Source organism: Clupea harengus, chromosome 12 (genome assembly GCF_900700415.2).
Source record: "Clupea harengus chromosome 12, Ch_v2.0.2, whole genome shotgun sequence".
Classification (NCBI taxonomy): Eukaryota; Metazoa; Chordata; class Actinopteri; order Clupeiformes; family Clupeidae; genus Clupea; species Clupea harengus.
In genome coordinates this window covers 8,226,533-8,244,032 of record NC_045163.1, presented here as the reverse complement: position 1 = coordinate 8,244,032, position 17,500 = coordinate 8,226,533, and the positions used below count along the sequence as shown (strand labels likewise).

The following is a 17,500-nucleotide window of genomic DNA, read 5'->3' as shown; positions in this document are numbered from 1 at the left end:
TTGGGCATGCCAGGTTGGCCAGAGATGTTTGTTATTTCTTGTAGAAAGTCTCATGCTGTGGAGCACTGGTGTCAGACAAACACTGGCTGTGTTATTCTTCAGTGTTATTCTAGCACAGCTAAATTATCACTTGCTCATCCCAGCGGTAATCAGGATGGTTGACAGTCCAGTGATAGGGGACTGTCCAAACAGGCCAACCCACGCTACCGTTTACACATGATAACCACACAACACCCAAACACAAACAGCTGCTCTCTCAGCCCTGGCTTTGACCTCGGGGGCCTTTTCTAGGCTGTGTGTGTGTGTGTGTGTGTGTGTGTGTTTGAGGGTGGTGGTGGTGGTGTGTGGGGGGGTACTATCAGTGGTGCCCTGAGAGTCACACCAGCACTGATCTGGATTAGCTCAAGAGCATCCTTCCTTTTTTGCAGGCCAATCGCGCCTCCCTGCCCGGCCTGTCCCAGTCCAATCACACGCTCTCTGCCCCTACCTGCTCCCTGCTGCAACGTCTATCTCTCTGTATATGTGTGTGTGTGTAGAGCGGAGAGGTATCTATGTGTGTGCGTGTGTGCGTGTGTGTGTGTGTGTGTGTGTGTGTGTGTGTGTGTGTGCGTGCTTGTGGAGGGGAGAAGCACACCTATCAGTGTGTGGAGGAGAAAGGCATCTGTGTGTGTGTGTGTGTGTGTGTGTGTGTGTGTGTGTGTGTGTGTGTGTGTGTGTGTGTGTGTGTGTGAAGGTGAGTGGTGTGTGTGTGAAATGCATCTCTAAGGGGAGAGGTGTGTGTGTGTGTGACAGAGGTGGGAGAGGAACCCAGAGGGATGACCAGTGGATTAGCTGACAGCACATCTGATTTTCCCTGCTTCCTGCCAGAGCTCCACAGAGCACTGACACTGATTGTACAGGTCTCAAGGTTAACCCCCACTGTCCTGCCTGTCTGTACGACAAACACACACACACATACACACACACACATACATACACACACACACACACACACACACACACACACACACACACACACACACACACACACACACACACACACACACACACACACACACACACATTCATGGTACAGTTACACATGTGTTTACATAACACCCCGTCACTCTGATTAGAATTTACTGTGGGACCCAAGACCATAGAAATTAAATGATAAATACGATGATTTATACAGATTGTTGGTTTTTTTTTTTTTGGTTCTACATGCTGAATACACAAGGCAACAATTGTTTGGGTTACATTTCTCGGAGTTTCTATACAACATGGCGAAAAACACACGGATGGAGAGAACTGATGGCCAAAAAAAATAAACACAGAGAAACATCCAAGGCAAATGGATCTCAAGAATCTGTATGGAAAAGTGGAAACATTAAATCCTTAGCATAATATAAATGAATACATCATAGGTAATATTGCACCAATGCTCAGGTAGCATTTCCACCCTCCCCCTCTCTCCTTTATCTTCCATTAAACCTGTTTAACACACACACACAGAGACACATTTACTCACACACACACACACATTCACTCACACACACACACACATTCACTCACACACACACTCACACACATGCTCAAACACAAATATACACGTGTGTATGCACACATCAAGCATGCACACTCACACACACATGTCTTCATTCATAGACAGTAGTGTGTAAATTCACAATGACAATGTTGGCTACATGACTGAATACAACTCAGTGGACTCCACTATAATTGGCTGAGTAAAAACCTCTTCAAATAAAGAACAGAAGCAATACTACTCTAAACACGTATGCAGGTATAAGCTTAGAACACACACGCACACACACACCTACACACATGCATGCACACACACACACACACACACACACACACACACACACACACACACACACACACACACACACACACCTACACTTACCCACACACACACACACACACACACACACACCTACACTTACCCACACACGCACACACACACCTACACCTATACATACACGCACACACACACACACACACACACACACTCATACAACAGTCTAGTTTTTTTTATCAAGGAAAATTTTAAGTAAAGATGAACATGAAGCCTGAATCATTAATACAGACATTGTGGAACAATGACTGACTTTCTTCTCACACTGACTTGGTTCAGTTGCTCTTGCAAGCAAATCCTCTGAGGTGTGTTTGGCATTGAGGGCATAGGAAAGAAAACCACTTAAAAAACACACATTTAAATGTATACATTTAACCAAAAGGAAATCACTATTGCGGTTAAACCACAATATCTTCCACTTCTTCTGTTAATATCTCTATTATTAAGATTCAGAATCTTCAATAGACGATATTGTATGTTTCTTTTTTAAGAAATCATAAATTATATATATTTTTTTTTCCTCAATGCATTCTCTAACAGAATTGGAGATGTGTTAGACAATCATTAGAGACTGGAGAGGAGTTACCACAGTCAGTTAGCTTTGAGCTAACTTTCCTTTAAAGAGACTAGGTAACAACACTATGACTTTTTTTTGTCTTTCAACAGCAAGGGCTAACAGTAGCGTAACAGCTTGAATGACGCAACAGTAACTGATGCAATGGGAGAGAAATGGTAAGACGTTAAATGAACAAGAGACACTTCATTAGCAAGACTGATTGTCACACTTAAGATAGCAGACATCTACATAAGTTAAGAGGTAGCCTTTTCCCAAAGATTCCCTAAATCTCATAACACGCTTTAACTGATACATTTTCTTTTGTTCTTACACCACTTAATATATATATATATATATATAGTTATATATAAGTCAACCAGCCTCCTCAAACTAAACCAATGATCAAATAAATTATTAAAGGGGAGAAACTCACAGTTAGCTTGTCAGATTTACACTTATTTGACTGCCTTTGCTTGAATCCCAAATCACAAAAAACTGAGCATAAATGCCTTCTAATATGGTTTTACAATCTTTGGTTGTTCTCCTTTTTTGTTTTGTTCTCCCTCGTCATTCTCATTGTGTGGCCATTCGAGAGGCAGGATTCATTGAAAAGAATGTGATGAATTTCCTGTTAGTTCTTGGGGGATATGCTGTGTTTTTCCTGTTGCCCAGGGCAGACTTTTCCCTTTTTTTTTCCCCTCTTCCCCCCCGCCGCCTGGCTTCCCGTGACGGAGCAAGGCGTGCTGGCTGGCTGGGTTTGCTGAGGGGCTGGTCATGGCTGCAGAAATGAGGTGCTTGGAGGGAGAGGGTAGGAGCCAGGTCAGTCGGTCAGTGGGAGCCCCCTCAGGCACCAACGCTCCCCAGGCCCGGAGGCCCGGCTTGGGGGAAGCCAGGGTGGAAGAGAGGGGGGGTGGTGTGGCGAGATGGAGGGAGGCGCATACGGCCTAAGAGAGAGAGGGGAGGCACTTATGCCATACTGCTGGTGGGTGTGCTCTGGGTGCTGCCAATGCTGGCGTTGGCACTGCTGTTCTCGGAGGGTGAGGGGTTGGCGGAGACCGGCTGCCGTTTGGTTAGACAACACTGACATCCTTTAATGAGGGAGACAGAGGGAGAGAGAGAGAGAGGGAGAGGTAAGGAGAGAGAGGGAACAAGCAAGGATGGGAGAGAGAAAAGAAGGGAGAGAGAGAAGAAGGGAGAGGGACAGATAGAGGGGGGGATACAGAGAGAGCGAAAGAAAGAGAGAGAAAGAGAGAGGGAAAGAGAGAGATGCAGAGAGAGAGGGGGGGGAGTATAAGGAGGGGGAGAGCAAGAGAGGCAGAGAAATAAAGAAAAATGTTAGTGTGCTGAAGCACGTATCACTCGCCAGGGTACAGTGTTGAGACCTGTTGCTAGGTGATGGTGTGGGCGCATGGTCGAGCGGAACCTTACCTGTGAGATGAGCTGCTGTTGCTCCTATAGCCAGAGCCCCAGGGCGTCCTGCAGCACAAAACAACACAACACAGCACACATATGCAGTCAGACTCGAACACAGTATGGATGGAGACAGAAGGAGGATAACACAGTACAACAGCAACCACACATCCAGTTACAGACTTACACAGCACACACAGACACAGAGAGCATCACATTCAGCAATCACACGTATGGTTAGAGGTGAACAGAATACACATACAAACAGAGAGAGGATAACAATACACACACCATGTACACACACCATATCTATACTCAGAGAGAGGATTACACAATGCAGAAGCCACACACAAAGTTAGAGGGAATATAACACAATTCACAAACCACACACACAGTTAAAGGAAATATATTGTAACACAATGCAGAAATCGCACACACTTTTCGAGAGAGTAAAACGCAATGCAGAAATCACACACACTGTTAGAGAGAGTAAAACGCAATGCAGAAATCACACACACTGTTAGAGAGTATAAAAGAATGCAGAAATCACACACACACTCACAAACGCAGAATGTAACACACTGGTAATTGTGATTGTATTATGTGTTAATGTGGCATGACTTACCTGTGCGGATTTTAATGAACCACAGGGCACCAATCAACAGCACCCCTATGAGAAACCCACCAAAGGCTATGCCCAGGACAGCAGACAAGCCAAACTCAGGACATGGCCCTACAACCCACACACACACACACACACAGACACACACAGACACAGACACACACAGACACACACACAGACACACACACAGGGATATCCACACAACATTAAAAGAACATATCTGAATCTGTAAATCATTACACTTTGCAATACATTTACATTTAGTCATTTAGCAGATGCTTTTATCCAAAGCGACATACAAAGGATACAAAATAATATTGTATAATAAGGGAAGTTTTAAAGGCATTTTTATAAAAAAAAATGTAGTAACCTTTAAATATAAGGCTGGAAGGCATTCTAACAAACGATATCACTTCACTGTATTGCACAAGCAAGAAAGCCAGCATCTGTTTTGTTTTAGTTTTCCATCTGTTCATCCAAGGAGCTAACCATCCATACATCAATGCACAGATGCATCTACACATCCATCCACACTTTCATCCATCCATCCATCCATCCATCCATCCATTAATTCATCCCATTCATCCATTGATTCATGAGTTGTCCATTAGGCTCTCCAGTGGCGGTGTTCAGTGTTCAGTGTGGCGGTGTGGTCTCTAGGGCCGGGAGGTGGGCGAGATGGGAGGTGAGGTGAGGTGAGGTGAGGTTCCTGTGGCGTCACACACAGCTTGGCACAGACACAGATACAGACATGGCCCCCAGGGCTTTCTGCACAAAAGCACATCCATCCCACTCGCGCTTGGCCGGATGAAGAGAGCAGAGGAGAGGAGGAGAGGACAGGCGGTGCTGTGTGAAGTGGTAAGCCAGAGGCAGATGTGAAGTCCTTCACCGCCCGCTCCAGACGGACACCCACGGTGCTGACAGCTCACCAAACCGCCTGCCAGGCCTGCCAGCTTTGCCAGGCTCAAGAGCTGGCACATAAGGTCCTGCTCTCCTCTCCACTCCACTCCTCTCTTTTCTCCTGATCTCATCTCTTCTCCCCTCCACTCTCCTCTCTTCTCCTCTTCCCATCTCTGCACTCCTCTTCTCTCCACTCCTTAATTCCTCTCCGTTTCTCCCCTCTCTTCTTTCCTCTCCTCTCCTCTACTCCCCATTCCACTCCACCCGTCCCCTCCTCTCGTCTCCTCCCACCTGCTCCTCCATCCCTTCCTCTTCTCCTGCTCCCTAGGCACCTCGGAGGACAAAGTGTTCCAGCGTGGATGTGGTGATTTGGTGGAGGAAGCTAATCATCACTCCCCCACAGAATTAGCCATCCTGCTGCCCTCACTGCCCCCGTCTCCCCCAACACACACACACACACACACACACACACACACACACACACTTCCCCTGCACACCAATCCACCAGTGGAAGACAACACAGGATGCAGGAGTGATAGATTGAGGAAGAGAGAGAGAGAGAGAGAGAGAGTAATTAAAAAAGAGAAAAGGACAGAGATAACAGAGAAGTGTTATTTGCATTTGTGTTTGCAAACGATGTCACATGAGTTTAGATAGGAAAGAGATGACATGCAGACAAAGTTATCTGTAGTGGAAGATAGAGAGGCAAATACATAGAGCAATGATCTGAAGCAACAGGAAAAGGTATCAACATTAGCACAGCAAACTAGAGTAAACTCACACCCTCACTAACAAGCTTCAAGTGACATTGATGAATAGGCGATGTGTCTGAATCGCTGCTTGTGTGTATGTGTATTCCACCAGTGTATTATTTAATTATCCAACACAAGTAATCAGCATGTCAGATTAATACCTGCTGTCTGTTTTACACACAATCACCACACCAAAAATTATTTTCAGGCTTATCTGCATAGTACTGTTTTAATTACATTTCCTGAAATTGCGTTCCATACCTGTAGATCACACCTATAGGTATGAACTAACCTAAACTACAGAATCATTCAGCTATACGCAAGATAATTAGCTGGTGTTATTTTGGTAATTTGAAGTCACCTGTCTTATTTTGATGGTGTATGCAAGATGCGTCAGCCACTCACATGAATTAATGCAGGTTCTCACTGTCATGAAAAACAGCTATAAAAAGGCTATAAAAAGATTATGCTTTCGGTAAGCGAAACCACAATTATAAACTCCCAGCCTCCCCAATCTAAACGATTTAATAGACAACAAGGTAAGGGAAAAGAGGCCTTCCATCTCTCATCAATAAATTGCAGGCCGCTTAAAGTGGGAAGTCAATTATGGGTATCTTAATTAAAAAAGGAACTTTGTTGTACGCGCCAGGGGGGCTGGAGGGGCTATTTACCCTGCAACACTCGAGTGTGAATGGGGGGGGGGGGGGGGGCTCCTGGCAGGGGGTTAGGGAGCTGTTCCCTCAGGCATGGCTAGGGGCTTTCATGTTGAGCTCATTTATTTGTTTTTCCAAAAAAAGAGAGGAAGAGAGAGAGGGGAGGAGAGGAAAAGAGGAGAGACTGAGAGAGTTAGAGATTGAGAGAGAAAGAGAAGAGAGTGTGTGTGTGTGTGTGTGTGACAGACAGATAGAAACAGACAGAGTTAGGGTTTGAGGGAAGGAGAGAGAGACAGAATAAGAGATGGATAGAGAATGAGGGAGAAGTAGAAAGATAGACAGAGAGAGTGAAAGATACATTGAGAGAGCGAGACAAAGAGCGACAGAGAGAGAGACAGAGAGAGTAAAAGAGTGAGAGAGAGAGAGAGAGAGAGAGAGAATGTGGTCTGGGAGCTGTGTTTGGACCATTGGAGCCGATTGGGCTCTGGGTCCGGGAGAAAGCTGAACAAACACAGACAGGAAGCAGGAGAACAGGTGGGGAGGACAGGAGGACAGTGGGGTCCAAACTCCTGTGTCCACACAGCTCCCAAACAGGAAGGACAGCCCAGGGGGACAGCAGCACATCGCCACATCCTGTAGCCCCCCCCGCCCCCCAAACTCCCACCCACAACACACCACACACACACACACACACACACACACACACACACACACACACACACACACACACACAAATGTCTTACAGCTCTGCCACAATCAGTCCCCATCCAGGGGAGACTGCTCACCACTACATCCTGCAAACCCAACCTCTTAAATTCTGCCATGACCATTGTCAGCAGGGAAGTGCACATTGCCACATCCTGCACCCTAACCCCCCAACCCCTCACCTAAGGCTCTGCCGTGATGAACTCCCTGCAGGGACATGCACACTGTCATATCCTGGAGAACCAGCAAGCCCTCCCTAGGCCCTCTTAAAACTCAATCTCCCACTGCTCGACCACAATCACCCCCTAACCCCCCTCGCCCCCCGACATCGCCCCCTCGACCACGAAGGCCTAACCCTGACCCTGACCCTGACCCTGACCCTGACCCTGACCACCACTTGTCATGTCCAGCTGCCCTGCTCACCCATCCAGATCTGTGAAAAGCCTCACACCTCACACGATCCCCTCTCAACTATCAGGAGAGGATCTTGGCTGCAGGGCCAGGGCACAATCTGGCTGCAGGCTGTGAAACTGACTTTACCGCTCATTGAGAAGTGGCTCCCATCCAAAGCGTTGTTTTTTTTTCTTACTATCTTTCTTTTTTTTTCTTTTGTTTTTTCTTAGGCTGACCACTGGCTCCAGACGGCTGTTTGGCAATTCCCAGTGTCCCTCCATCACCTCACGTCGTCACAGACACACACAGAAACGTAATTGGCACCAATCAGAAATGAAGAGCTTCAAAAGGCACCAAATGTGATTCCAGGGGATTTGTCTCTGAATCCGCCAAAAATATTATCCTTACAAAAAGAGAGAGAGAATAAGAGAGAGAAAGGGAGTGAGAAAGAGAGTGATAGAGGGAGAGAGAGAGGGAGAGAGAGAGAGAGTATACTGAGAGATACAGTACATCCTCCTTAGAGGACATAAAAATGAGATTACAGGAAAAAATAACTTGTTGGCCAAGTCAGGGATTTGCGTGCGTGGCGAAAACATGACCTCTCTCTGTTTTGCATGTTTTATTTTTTATTTTTCTGTGCGCGTGTGCAAGTGAGGAATAATGGCCTTTCCTGCTGGCGAACAGAGAGGAATGTGAGTCTCGTTCTTGACTCATCTGCCTGCCGATTATCTGGCCTTTGAAGATGTGCACCTTCCCCCCTTTGTGAGCCTCGGACAATAGCGCCAGTGGCCGGTGTTTGGACGTCCGCGGCCGGCCGCGCGCCCAGACCTCTGACACAATCAATCCCAGCAGGCTCATTATTTCTGATTGTGGCCACAAGGTCAGACTGCAGGCCTTCCTCAGTGGAGACCGCCCCGGCCTGCTCCGCCCTGTCCCGCACACACACGCATCCCCGCGCTGACCCCCCCAGCTGCCATTCTGGCTCCATCGCCATGGCTACACTCAAAACGACAAGGAAGCACAGCCCTTGGAGGCGGGACTATGGTAACCTGTTGCTGGAGTGGTGTGATTTGGAGTATTCCAGAGGGATTTGTTTGCTAGTGATTCAGGATTCAGGATCCGGCATAATGATGTTGCCAGGTCCATTGTTGGCTGTGGAGGTTGTCGGTGACTGGTGCCTTTCTGTAAAAGTAGTTTTTTTTCTCTTTTTCTTTTGACATTTTGTTTTTTTCATCCTCTCTTCCCTCTCCTGTTGATATTTTTCTTTCTTTCCCTCAAGAACAGTAATGAAACAGAAAAATAGGGCTGTGATAACAACGGAACACCATCAGACACCATCAGACACACAAAACAAATGAGGAAGTTCTGACACTTCTTGATGTCTGGAGAGCAGAAAACAGAATGATTATGTTTTCTCTTTTAACACAATCAATAAGTAATACGAGGTCAAATGCTCCATTTCATACCAGGCCAGACTGAAGAAAAATGAGCAGTGAGTTAGAGGCAGTATTTGCTTTTCTGTCTGTCAGAAAGTTTACTTACTTGGCGGTGGAGTTTTGGTTCGATTGACCTCTAGGTTTTTCTTGGCTCTTACTCCTGGGTAGCACGCCTGATCAAGAACACATGAGAAAGAATCTTTGATGAGGATATAATAAATAAATAATAAAAAATATATTGAGTTTTACTGAAGCACATACACACAACTTAAAGGTTTCCTGAATTAATTTCCATTTCAGCAGTTAAGTTCATATGAGAGGACAAATATTTACCCAACAAAGCTGCATGCCAACTGAACTAGACACACTTTCTTAGAAACTTTCTTAGAATGGAGCTAGTCATTAACTAATCCTTAACTCCCTATAACATTCAGTTTAAGGCATTCCCTTCACCTGATTTCTAGCTACCTTTCTAGGCTGTAGTGCATAAGTTATAATGCATACTACAGTAGTACACTAAAGTGATGCATGCATTTTTTATTTATTTATTTAGCGCTGTGTGGTGGACTGCCAGACATTTCACCAGAAAAACAGATAGCCTATCACATAAGATACAGTTTAATCGTTTAAACACTGATTAACAGTACGTTTAACAATAACTGCATATCACTATCACAGTAGAACTATGTTCTCTTTGTGTGTCACAAGGGAATCGCTGAAATGCTTGTAACAACTTATACACCCAGCACCTCTACAGCTGAGATCAGTATGATGAGGGCTGCCATACAAACTCCTTCCATAATACAGAAGCCAACAGAAGTTTGGAGAGTGCTGCCTTAAACCCTCTTTGTACTTTTCTCCATACTTTATTCACTTCCTCCCTCACCCACTCATCTGTTACCCGCCCACTCAAATGCTCAGTCACTCACTCATTCAGTCACCCACTCATTCACTCACCCACCCACACATTCAGTCCTGTCCTTCTCTCTCTCACCTTGGCAGAGGTACATAAGTACGTGTAGCAGTCTATCTTCCACTCACTCAATTATCAAACTCTTTCAGTCAGTCAGTCAGTCACTCATTTGATCACTGACTGTGTCCTTTTCCCTCACTCAGTTAATCACTCCCTCACTCCCTCCTCCCCCCCCCCTCACCTTGGCAGAGGTGCAGAAGTGCACGTCGCAGTCCAGCTCCCAGCTGCTGGGGGCCAGCTCGTGGACGGGCTCCAGGGAGAAGCTGAGTCGGGTGGTGTGGGAGCAGCTGGCCAGGGCGCAGGGCTCGGGCCTGAAGGGCAGGTCCCTCAGCAGCCCGCACACGTCCCTGGAGCGCACCACGCACTCCTTGACCTCAGTGGCGATCTCCACCCCACCGGCCATCTGACCAGTGATCTGAAGGGGGTTAACAATTCAAGTCAACCACACATTTATTTAGCTCAGAATCAACAAGTGAATTTTAAAATAGCTTACTTTGGCATTGTCATTCGCAGTGTGTGATTCGCAGTGAAGATTAGAGTGCGTGGTTAGTAGTGAGAGGTGGAGTGTTTGTTTATCAGTGAGGATTTGAGTTTGTGATTAGGAGTGAGGACTAGAGTGTGTGATTAGGAGTGAGGACTAGAGTGTGTGATTAGTAGTGACGATTATAGTGTGTGTCTAGCCATGAAGATTAGAGTGGGTGTTTAGCAGTGAAGGCTAGAGTGTGTGTTTAGCCGTGAAGATCAGAGTGTCTGTTTAGCAGTGAAGAGTCAGAGTGTGGGAGCACCTCAGCGTAGATCCTCTTGTCCGTCTGGAGGGGGGTCTTGGGGTCGAGGGCAGACCTGTACTCAGGTGAGGTGTACAGGTGAATCTCCATGGGAACAGACAATGAGGCAGGGGTGGTAGTATCAGGAAATGTCACTGCGGACGGAGGATTAACCACTCCTGCAGAGCCAACGCACAGAGGGGCAGAAGCACATACGTTAGCGAGCAGCTCAACCTGGAGCTGATTGTGTAATCATCACCACATCGTCACCGCCCTCTAACTGTAATTTGTGGCGCCCGTAACTGAGCGGAATCATCCAATCATGGGTGCAACTGAAAGGAATCGTGTAACTGGCAAATGTAAACCAACATTAAAAGAGATTTTTAAAAATCACAGGTCTGTCCACAAAGATAAAAACAAAAGGGCTGTCAGTGCTGTCAGTGCAGTGCTGTAGTTAACTGCAAAAGTAATGCGAAACCATGCTGAACCAGTGTTGTGTAGATTCCACTTTAAGGACTGGAGTTAGGACTGCCATAGGGTTTCTATCCAGCCTTACCTGGAGAACTGTCCTCTACCCCGATGACCAGTTGGATAGTTGGGCCCCTGACACGGACCTCAGAGTAGCTGGTGAAGTAGTCCAATTTGAAGTGGCCCATGGCCTCCAGCTGAAGATCTCTGGCACTGCCAAGCATTTTCATTCCCTCGCTGGGAATGGAGAGTGGCTGCTCAAAGCCAGTAATCTTTACCAGGCCATTTGTCTGCAAGAAGAAACGCAGGTCATCAGGTGAGTCCTCTTTGGTTTTTGAGCATCATGGAAAATGATGTGGGAAAGAGGGTATTCACTCAAGAGACCTAATAAGGGTTATTTAAAGGAGTCATCATATGCCCCTTTTCCCACAAGTTGACATGGTTCCTTGGGGTCTTAATGAAATGTCTGTGACATACTTTGATCAAAACACCACAAGGATCAAGCAAAATAGCACCCTTCTAATCCTGTCTAAAACTCTGTTGTTATGGCTGACATCAAGTCTCATGCACAAGTTTGCTTTCAATCCCCTTGGTGATTGGTTGATGAGTGACAGGTCTGTGCTTCTGAGTAGGCATGCACTACATAGCCTATCACAAAGAACGACAAATAAATAAATAATATGTCTAGGATACAAATTCAATAATAACAGAATACGCTTCCCACAGACTGAGTATCTTCGCACAGTTTTTAAAATGCATCTGTATGATGAAACCTTTGTGTAGCCTGGAGCTAGTTTCATTTCACAAGAAAATTAATTCAATGTTGGCAATGAATAGGCTGTTTCCGTTGGTCAGTGGTGTTATAGCATCCCCTTACAAACTCCCTCACAATTTAAGTGACTCTGCCTCTGCATTCCAAAACCTTGCGACATGGAATTGGCATTTTCGGTTTCATTGGGAGTTGGTCTTAGTGAATTAGGGGTCCTCTCAACGACTTCTTAGTACTCCCAGACTTACAAGGTACTTTTAGGCTACATGCTTCTTACTTGCTACTTACGCTAAGGGGCTTTGTGAATTACTCCCAAATTAGTCCCAAAGTCAGGACAGAAATGGCCATTGTTTTTAAGAGTTTCTCCTAATTCAGCAAGTTAGGTGCTACTTTTAGCCTTAAGATGCTTTGTGAATACGTTATTTGGTCAGTCATGACCACACATTACCAGTATTTACATTATTTGGTTTCAAGTATTTTATGTTGGGTTTGTTGGGTGAAAATCCATGTACAAAACATTTGACAAAATGGTGAATTCATTGATCCATTTATTCATCCAATTGAATAGCTACTGATTTAGCTACTGATATAGCACCAATTTACAATGTTGTTACAAAAGCCATCCCTAAGCTTCTTTTTTAGATCACTTCCCCAAGGGTTGATCTCAATGGTTCATCTGACCGATAGTCTGTATGCCTTACTTACCACAAACGCAGGTTCACCCCCTTTGATTTCCCACACAGTGTTACTGGGACCTCGCAAAGACAACTTTGCCTCACTCGGGACCACATGCACTAACACATGGCTGAAACAGAAGAAGATGGAGCATCTTAACATCATGCCCACACCTGTGCTCTTCACAGACATTGTACATGGAGATAGCTACAAATGAACTAGTGTTTAAATATGAGATACATTAAAAAGACAATAGGATCACTATACATAAAACCGCACTGGTGTCTGCTGGTGTCATCTTGACTAGATGATGGTACAATTTTCATTTTGGAATGAAATGTCTCTTTTCACAAAGAGGGAAGAACAGAAAAGAACACTGCATGTGACATGACATGGTCTACGTCCACAGCAAAGACAGCATCTCACCGAATGTCCATGTCATCAGGGATATTGATGATGTGCAGCTGTTTCTGCTGTTTCGCTGCTGGAAGGTAGCAGGACTTCACAGATGATGGCTGGGGGCCCCCCATGCTGATGGGGATCATCTCCATGGGCATCTTCTCAGTAGGGGTCAATGTGCAGGTTGGACCAGTAGCTGGAAAGGTGAACGACAAATTATGGAATGGACTATTTTAATTCTCTATGGATTATGATTTATAAATGATAACAATAATGCTCTTTTTTTTAAACAAACATAAAATCAACTATATTATGACATGATATATTTATACGATGAGTCAATATGGACTTACAAATCCATCATATAACAATTTAACCAATACAGGTAGAGTGTATTTAGGTGACTAACACTTCAGGTGACCTCAGCACATGTTTAGTCCTATGCATGAATTGAATTGCAAGTCCATAACACAACACTTCACTTTTCTTTGACAATTGATCAATGGTCTGTTGTCATGCAGGTTCAAGTAAACATGAAAGGTGAAATATCCATTCTGTGGGTAACCATGGTGACTGTCTGACAGAGAGCCTTACCAGGTCTGTGGGTGAAATTGAATGTGGTTGGGTCTTGCACCTCAGTAAAGGATGTTACACCACCAAACTTATTACTGGTCCATCTCAAGAGCTCTTCTGTCTCCAGGGGAAAGTCCTCTTTTAGGGTTGTTTTCCCAAACACTATAAGTTGTGCATTTTTTGAGATCTACGGGGTAAAAGACACAACATCAGCCTTCATTCCACCTTACCAATCTCAGTCCACAGCCGACTGAACATCAGCTCCGAACGGAGACTGGCCACTGCAGCAGTTCCTCTCAGTCTTACTGCTCGTGCTTTCTGCTGAGGCTGTAGGGAGGTCAAACGGCAGTCATTTCTGCTGTCGGTGGCACTGTGCAGCATTAAAAGCACCGCTTTCAGTGACTGTACCCTTCTCATGTCTGTCGATGGCACTGCGTTTGCGCCCTCTTTTTGGTGTTGTTCAATGAGTGAGTCAGCTGCTTTTTTAAGCACTTTATCTCATGTTTGCAAAATGTGTCTGACTGACCACAGCCCCCCCTCCCCCAAAACCCTGTCTGCTGCCAGAAGCATTTGAAAAGGAATGTTTATTATGGTAAAGTGTCCACGAGCCCTGTTGCACAACCCCACTGGAGCCCAGGTCCTTCCTTAACTTCCTGAGTATGGGCAGGAAATGAGACCTTTTTAACTCTGTGCGTCAGTGGAGGGGACTGGAATTTGGCTCCATATGTGTATAAATACATACATACAGTAACACACACAAACACACACACACACTCACATACACACACATACACACACACAATGCCATACTGTACGCACACACACACACACACACACACACACACACACACACACACACACACACACACACACACACACACACACACACACACACACACACACACACACACACACACACAACACTGTCCATCTCAGAGATGTGTACTACTGCCCACCACAACCTCTTTCTTCCCAGACTGCAAGTCTTCTTGTAACTCCAAGAGTATCAATAAGTACAATAGGAGGCACAGCCTTTTGCTATCGAGCCCCCCTCCTATGATCTCCATCCGAGGAGCAGACACCCTTTCCATCTTCTAGTCTAGACTAAAAACATTCCTCTTCAGTGCATCCTATAGTTAGGAATAATGCATCAAGATCTGCACCAGTCGCAATATGCTTCCCATACACCATGCAGGGCTTTTCTTATGTACGACTGAATTTCTATTTACTAGCGTGTCTCTGTTCTCTCCCCTATAGTAGGACCTTTGCCAGCAAATGCTGCTGGCTGTGACAACATTATTCCACATCACCATAACCTATAATTACATATACACATGTCACATGTCCACTCACTGTGTCACTTTTCTATCCCACACAGTGCAGCAGTTTTCCCTTGCATCTACCTGCAGAAACGATCTGCTTACAGTTACCCATTCCCCCTATACTATTATGCACAAATTCAGTTCTGCTCATGATGCATCTTATACTATACATACTGTGTGCCTTCCTATTTACCTGTAATATAAATAGATGCTATCATTGACATAGTTTTCAGCTTCATAGCTCTGCTTATCCTCAATAGTAATAATAATAGTAACATTATAAGCATACTGTATACCCACTAAGCTGTTCTACAACCCATACTCTGAATGCTGAATCTAACCATTTTCATCCACTATCAATCTTGTATGTAATCGAGTGTATATGCCTTATGTATGCTAATATCTTTTATCCTGGTGCATGTATTCATTTATCTACTTGTTTTTGATTCTCTTTTCTCCTCACTGAGAACTACTGAGAGAGATCTAGAGAGAGAATATTGGGTCAAATGTTCCACTCAATATTTTTAACTTTTAGTAAAGTAAAGCTATTGCATGAAAAGTATGTGTTTCATGTGTGGGTGAGCCTTATGGGAAGGTGTATAGATGCAGTGCTTGTTGGCCCGAATTTGTTCAAAAAAGAAATATTTTTGCTTATAAACTTAATATGTAATCAAATTAACTGTATACTACATTTTGTGTGAAACGTCTGAACCAATATTATCTCCATAGAGATCAACGTCAACAGGTTTGGGTTCATCAACAGGTTGTTGTTGTCGTGGTTGTCGGGCAAAGAATGTGCTTTGATAGAAACCGACCACACGCGTCACGCGGCCACGGTTCTGTTTGGTCACAAAACTGTGCCTGTGATCTGGTGTGTCCACAGGAACTAGGGAGGACTTTGGCAAGAGTGCAGAAACCCTCTTTTGATTGATCGCTCCCTTTTCATGTGCCCTGGACTCGCTTGGCTTCGGCGGATTGAAATAGAATGTCAGGAAGCGTGGCAGACGAGGAAATCAAAAAAATCACAAAGAAGGGAGGACGGGGAGGACGAGGGGAGCAGGACAGAACCGACAGGAGGGGGGTGCCACCTCCCCTCCACCTCCTTCCCTCGGTCACTCTGTCCGTCAGGGTGAAAGGGTTAGGCAGCATCAGAGGAAGCTGCCGGGGTCAAGAGGACGAGCTTTAGCCAATCACAACTCCAATCATGCTTCCTGGAGATACGTCAGCCAATCACCTCCGTCCCTTGGCACTCTCTCCTCCTATCACAGCAGTCACCTTGAAGAGACCCCTGGTGTGACGATCTTGTGTGTGTGTGTGTGTGTGGGGGGGGGGGGGATGACAGTTAAACGATGTGCAGACTCCCAGTACAAACTCAGAGCCAGCAGCCACTATCACTCACTGGCCATGAGAGACAGGGAGATAGCCTCCTGTCTCAAACATTGCAGACGCTCCGAGAACAATTCAACTTAGATTAGAACCGGAGGTGAAAGAGGGGACACACAGTCTTTGGTTTTGAGAACACAGCATTCATGGCAACAATTTCAATTATGAGAAAAGAGGGCGTTGTTAGCCTAAATGTCAAATATCAGAGAGTAAAATTCCAGTGTCTCGATTAGTGTTTCACACAAGAACTAAGAAAAATACGGGTGGCGGGGTGTGTGTGTGTGTGGTCAAATTGAACTATTCTGTTTACTTTCAACATAGTTTTATCCTGTGAAATGTCAATGTAACCCAGCTGGCATACAACATAGCCCACAGGCTTTCCTCATCATCTCTCTCACATAAACACACATACACACACACACACACACACACACACACACACACACACACACACACACACACACACACACACAAACACATTACTTTTCAGAGCATTGTGCTCCGTGACTTGCATAGACACATATTCACCTACATGATACATTTCAAAAACACCGTCCCCCCATCCCCACCTCCCAACACACACACACACACACACACACACACACACACACACACACACACACACACACACACACACACACACACACTCCCTCATCACTAATATCACCATTATAATGACAGTGGGCCACTCTCTTTCACTGTGTTTTCCTCATGCCTAAGCACCATTACCGCTTTAACATGAAGCAACAACAACAAACAAAAACAACCGAAAACACATTTCATGCACCGCAACACACATGTTGCCAAACAGTGATTCCGCGTCCAACTGTTACTGAAGTCTATAATCAGTGCCAGATTCATTTCAGTGTGTCTTTAATATGTATGGCTC

General features: G+C 45.2%; 1 protein-coding gene across 1 annotated transcript in view; it reads right to left on the bottom strand.

Moving 5' to 3' along the window:
* Positions 1-2,966: 2,966 nt before the first annotated feature.
* eng (endoglin) overlaps positions 2,967-17,500 on the bottom strand; it is a 43,233-nt gene continuing 28,699 nt past the window's right edge. The window contains exons 5-14 of the mRNA XM_012814712.3: positions 13,928-14,093; positions 13,361-13,529; positions 12,965-13,064; positions 11,579-11,780; positions 11,044-11,201; positions 10,440-10,673; positions 9,392-9,458; positions 4,450-4,557; positions 3,843-3,890; positions 2,967-3,502 (exon numbers count right to left, since the gene is read on the bottom strand). Of these exons, the coding sequence (XP_012670166.2) occupies positions 3,381-3,502; positions 3,843-3,890; positions 4,450-4,557; positions 9,392-9,458; positions 10,440-10,673; positions 11,044-11,201; positions 11,579-11,780; positions 12,965-13,064; positions 13,361-13,529; positions 13,928-14,093 (1,374 nt within the window). The 3' untranslated portion in view covers positions 2,967-3,380. The remainder of the gene's footprint in view (positions 3,503-3,842; positions 3,891-4,449; positions 4,558-9,391; positions 9,459-10,439; positions 10,674-11,043; positions 11,202-11,578; positions 11,781-12,964; positions 13,065-13,360; positions 13,530-13,927; positions 14,094-17,500) is intronic.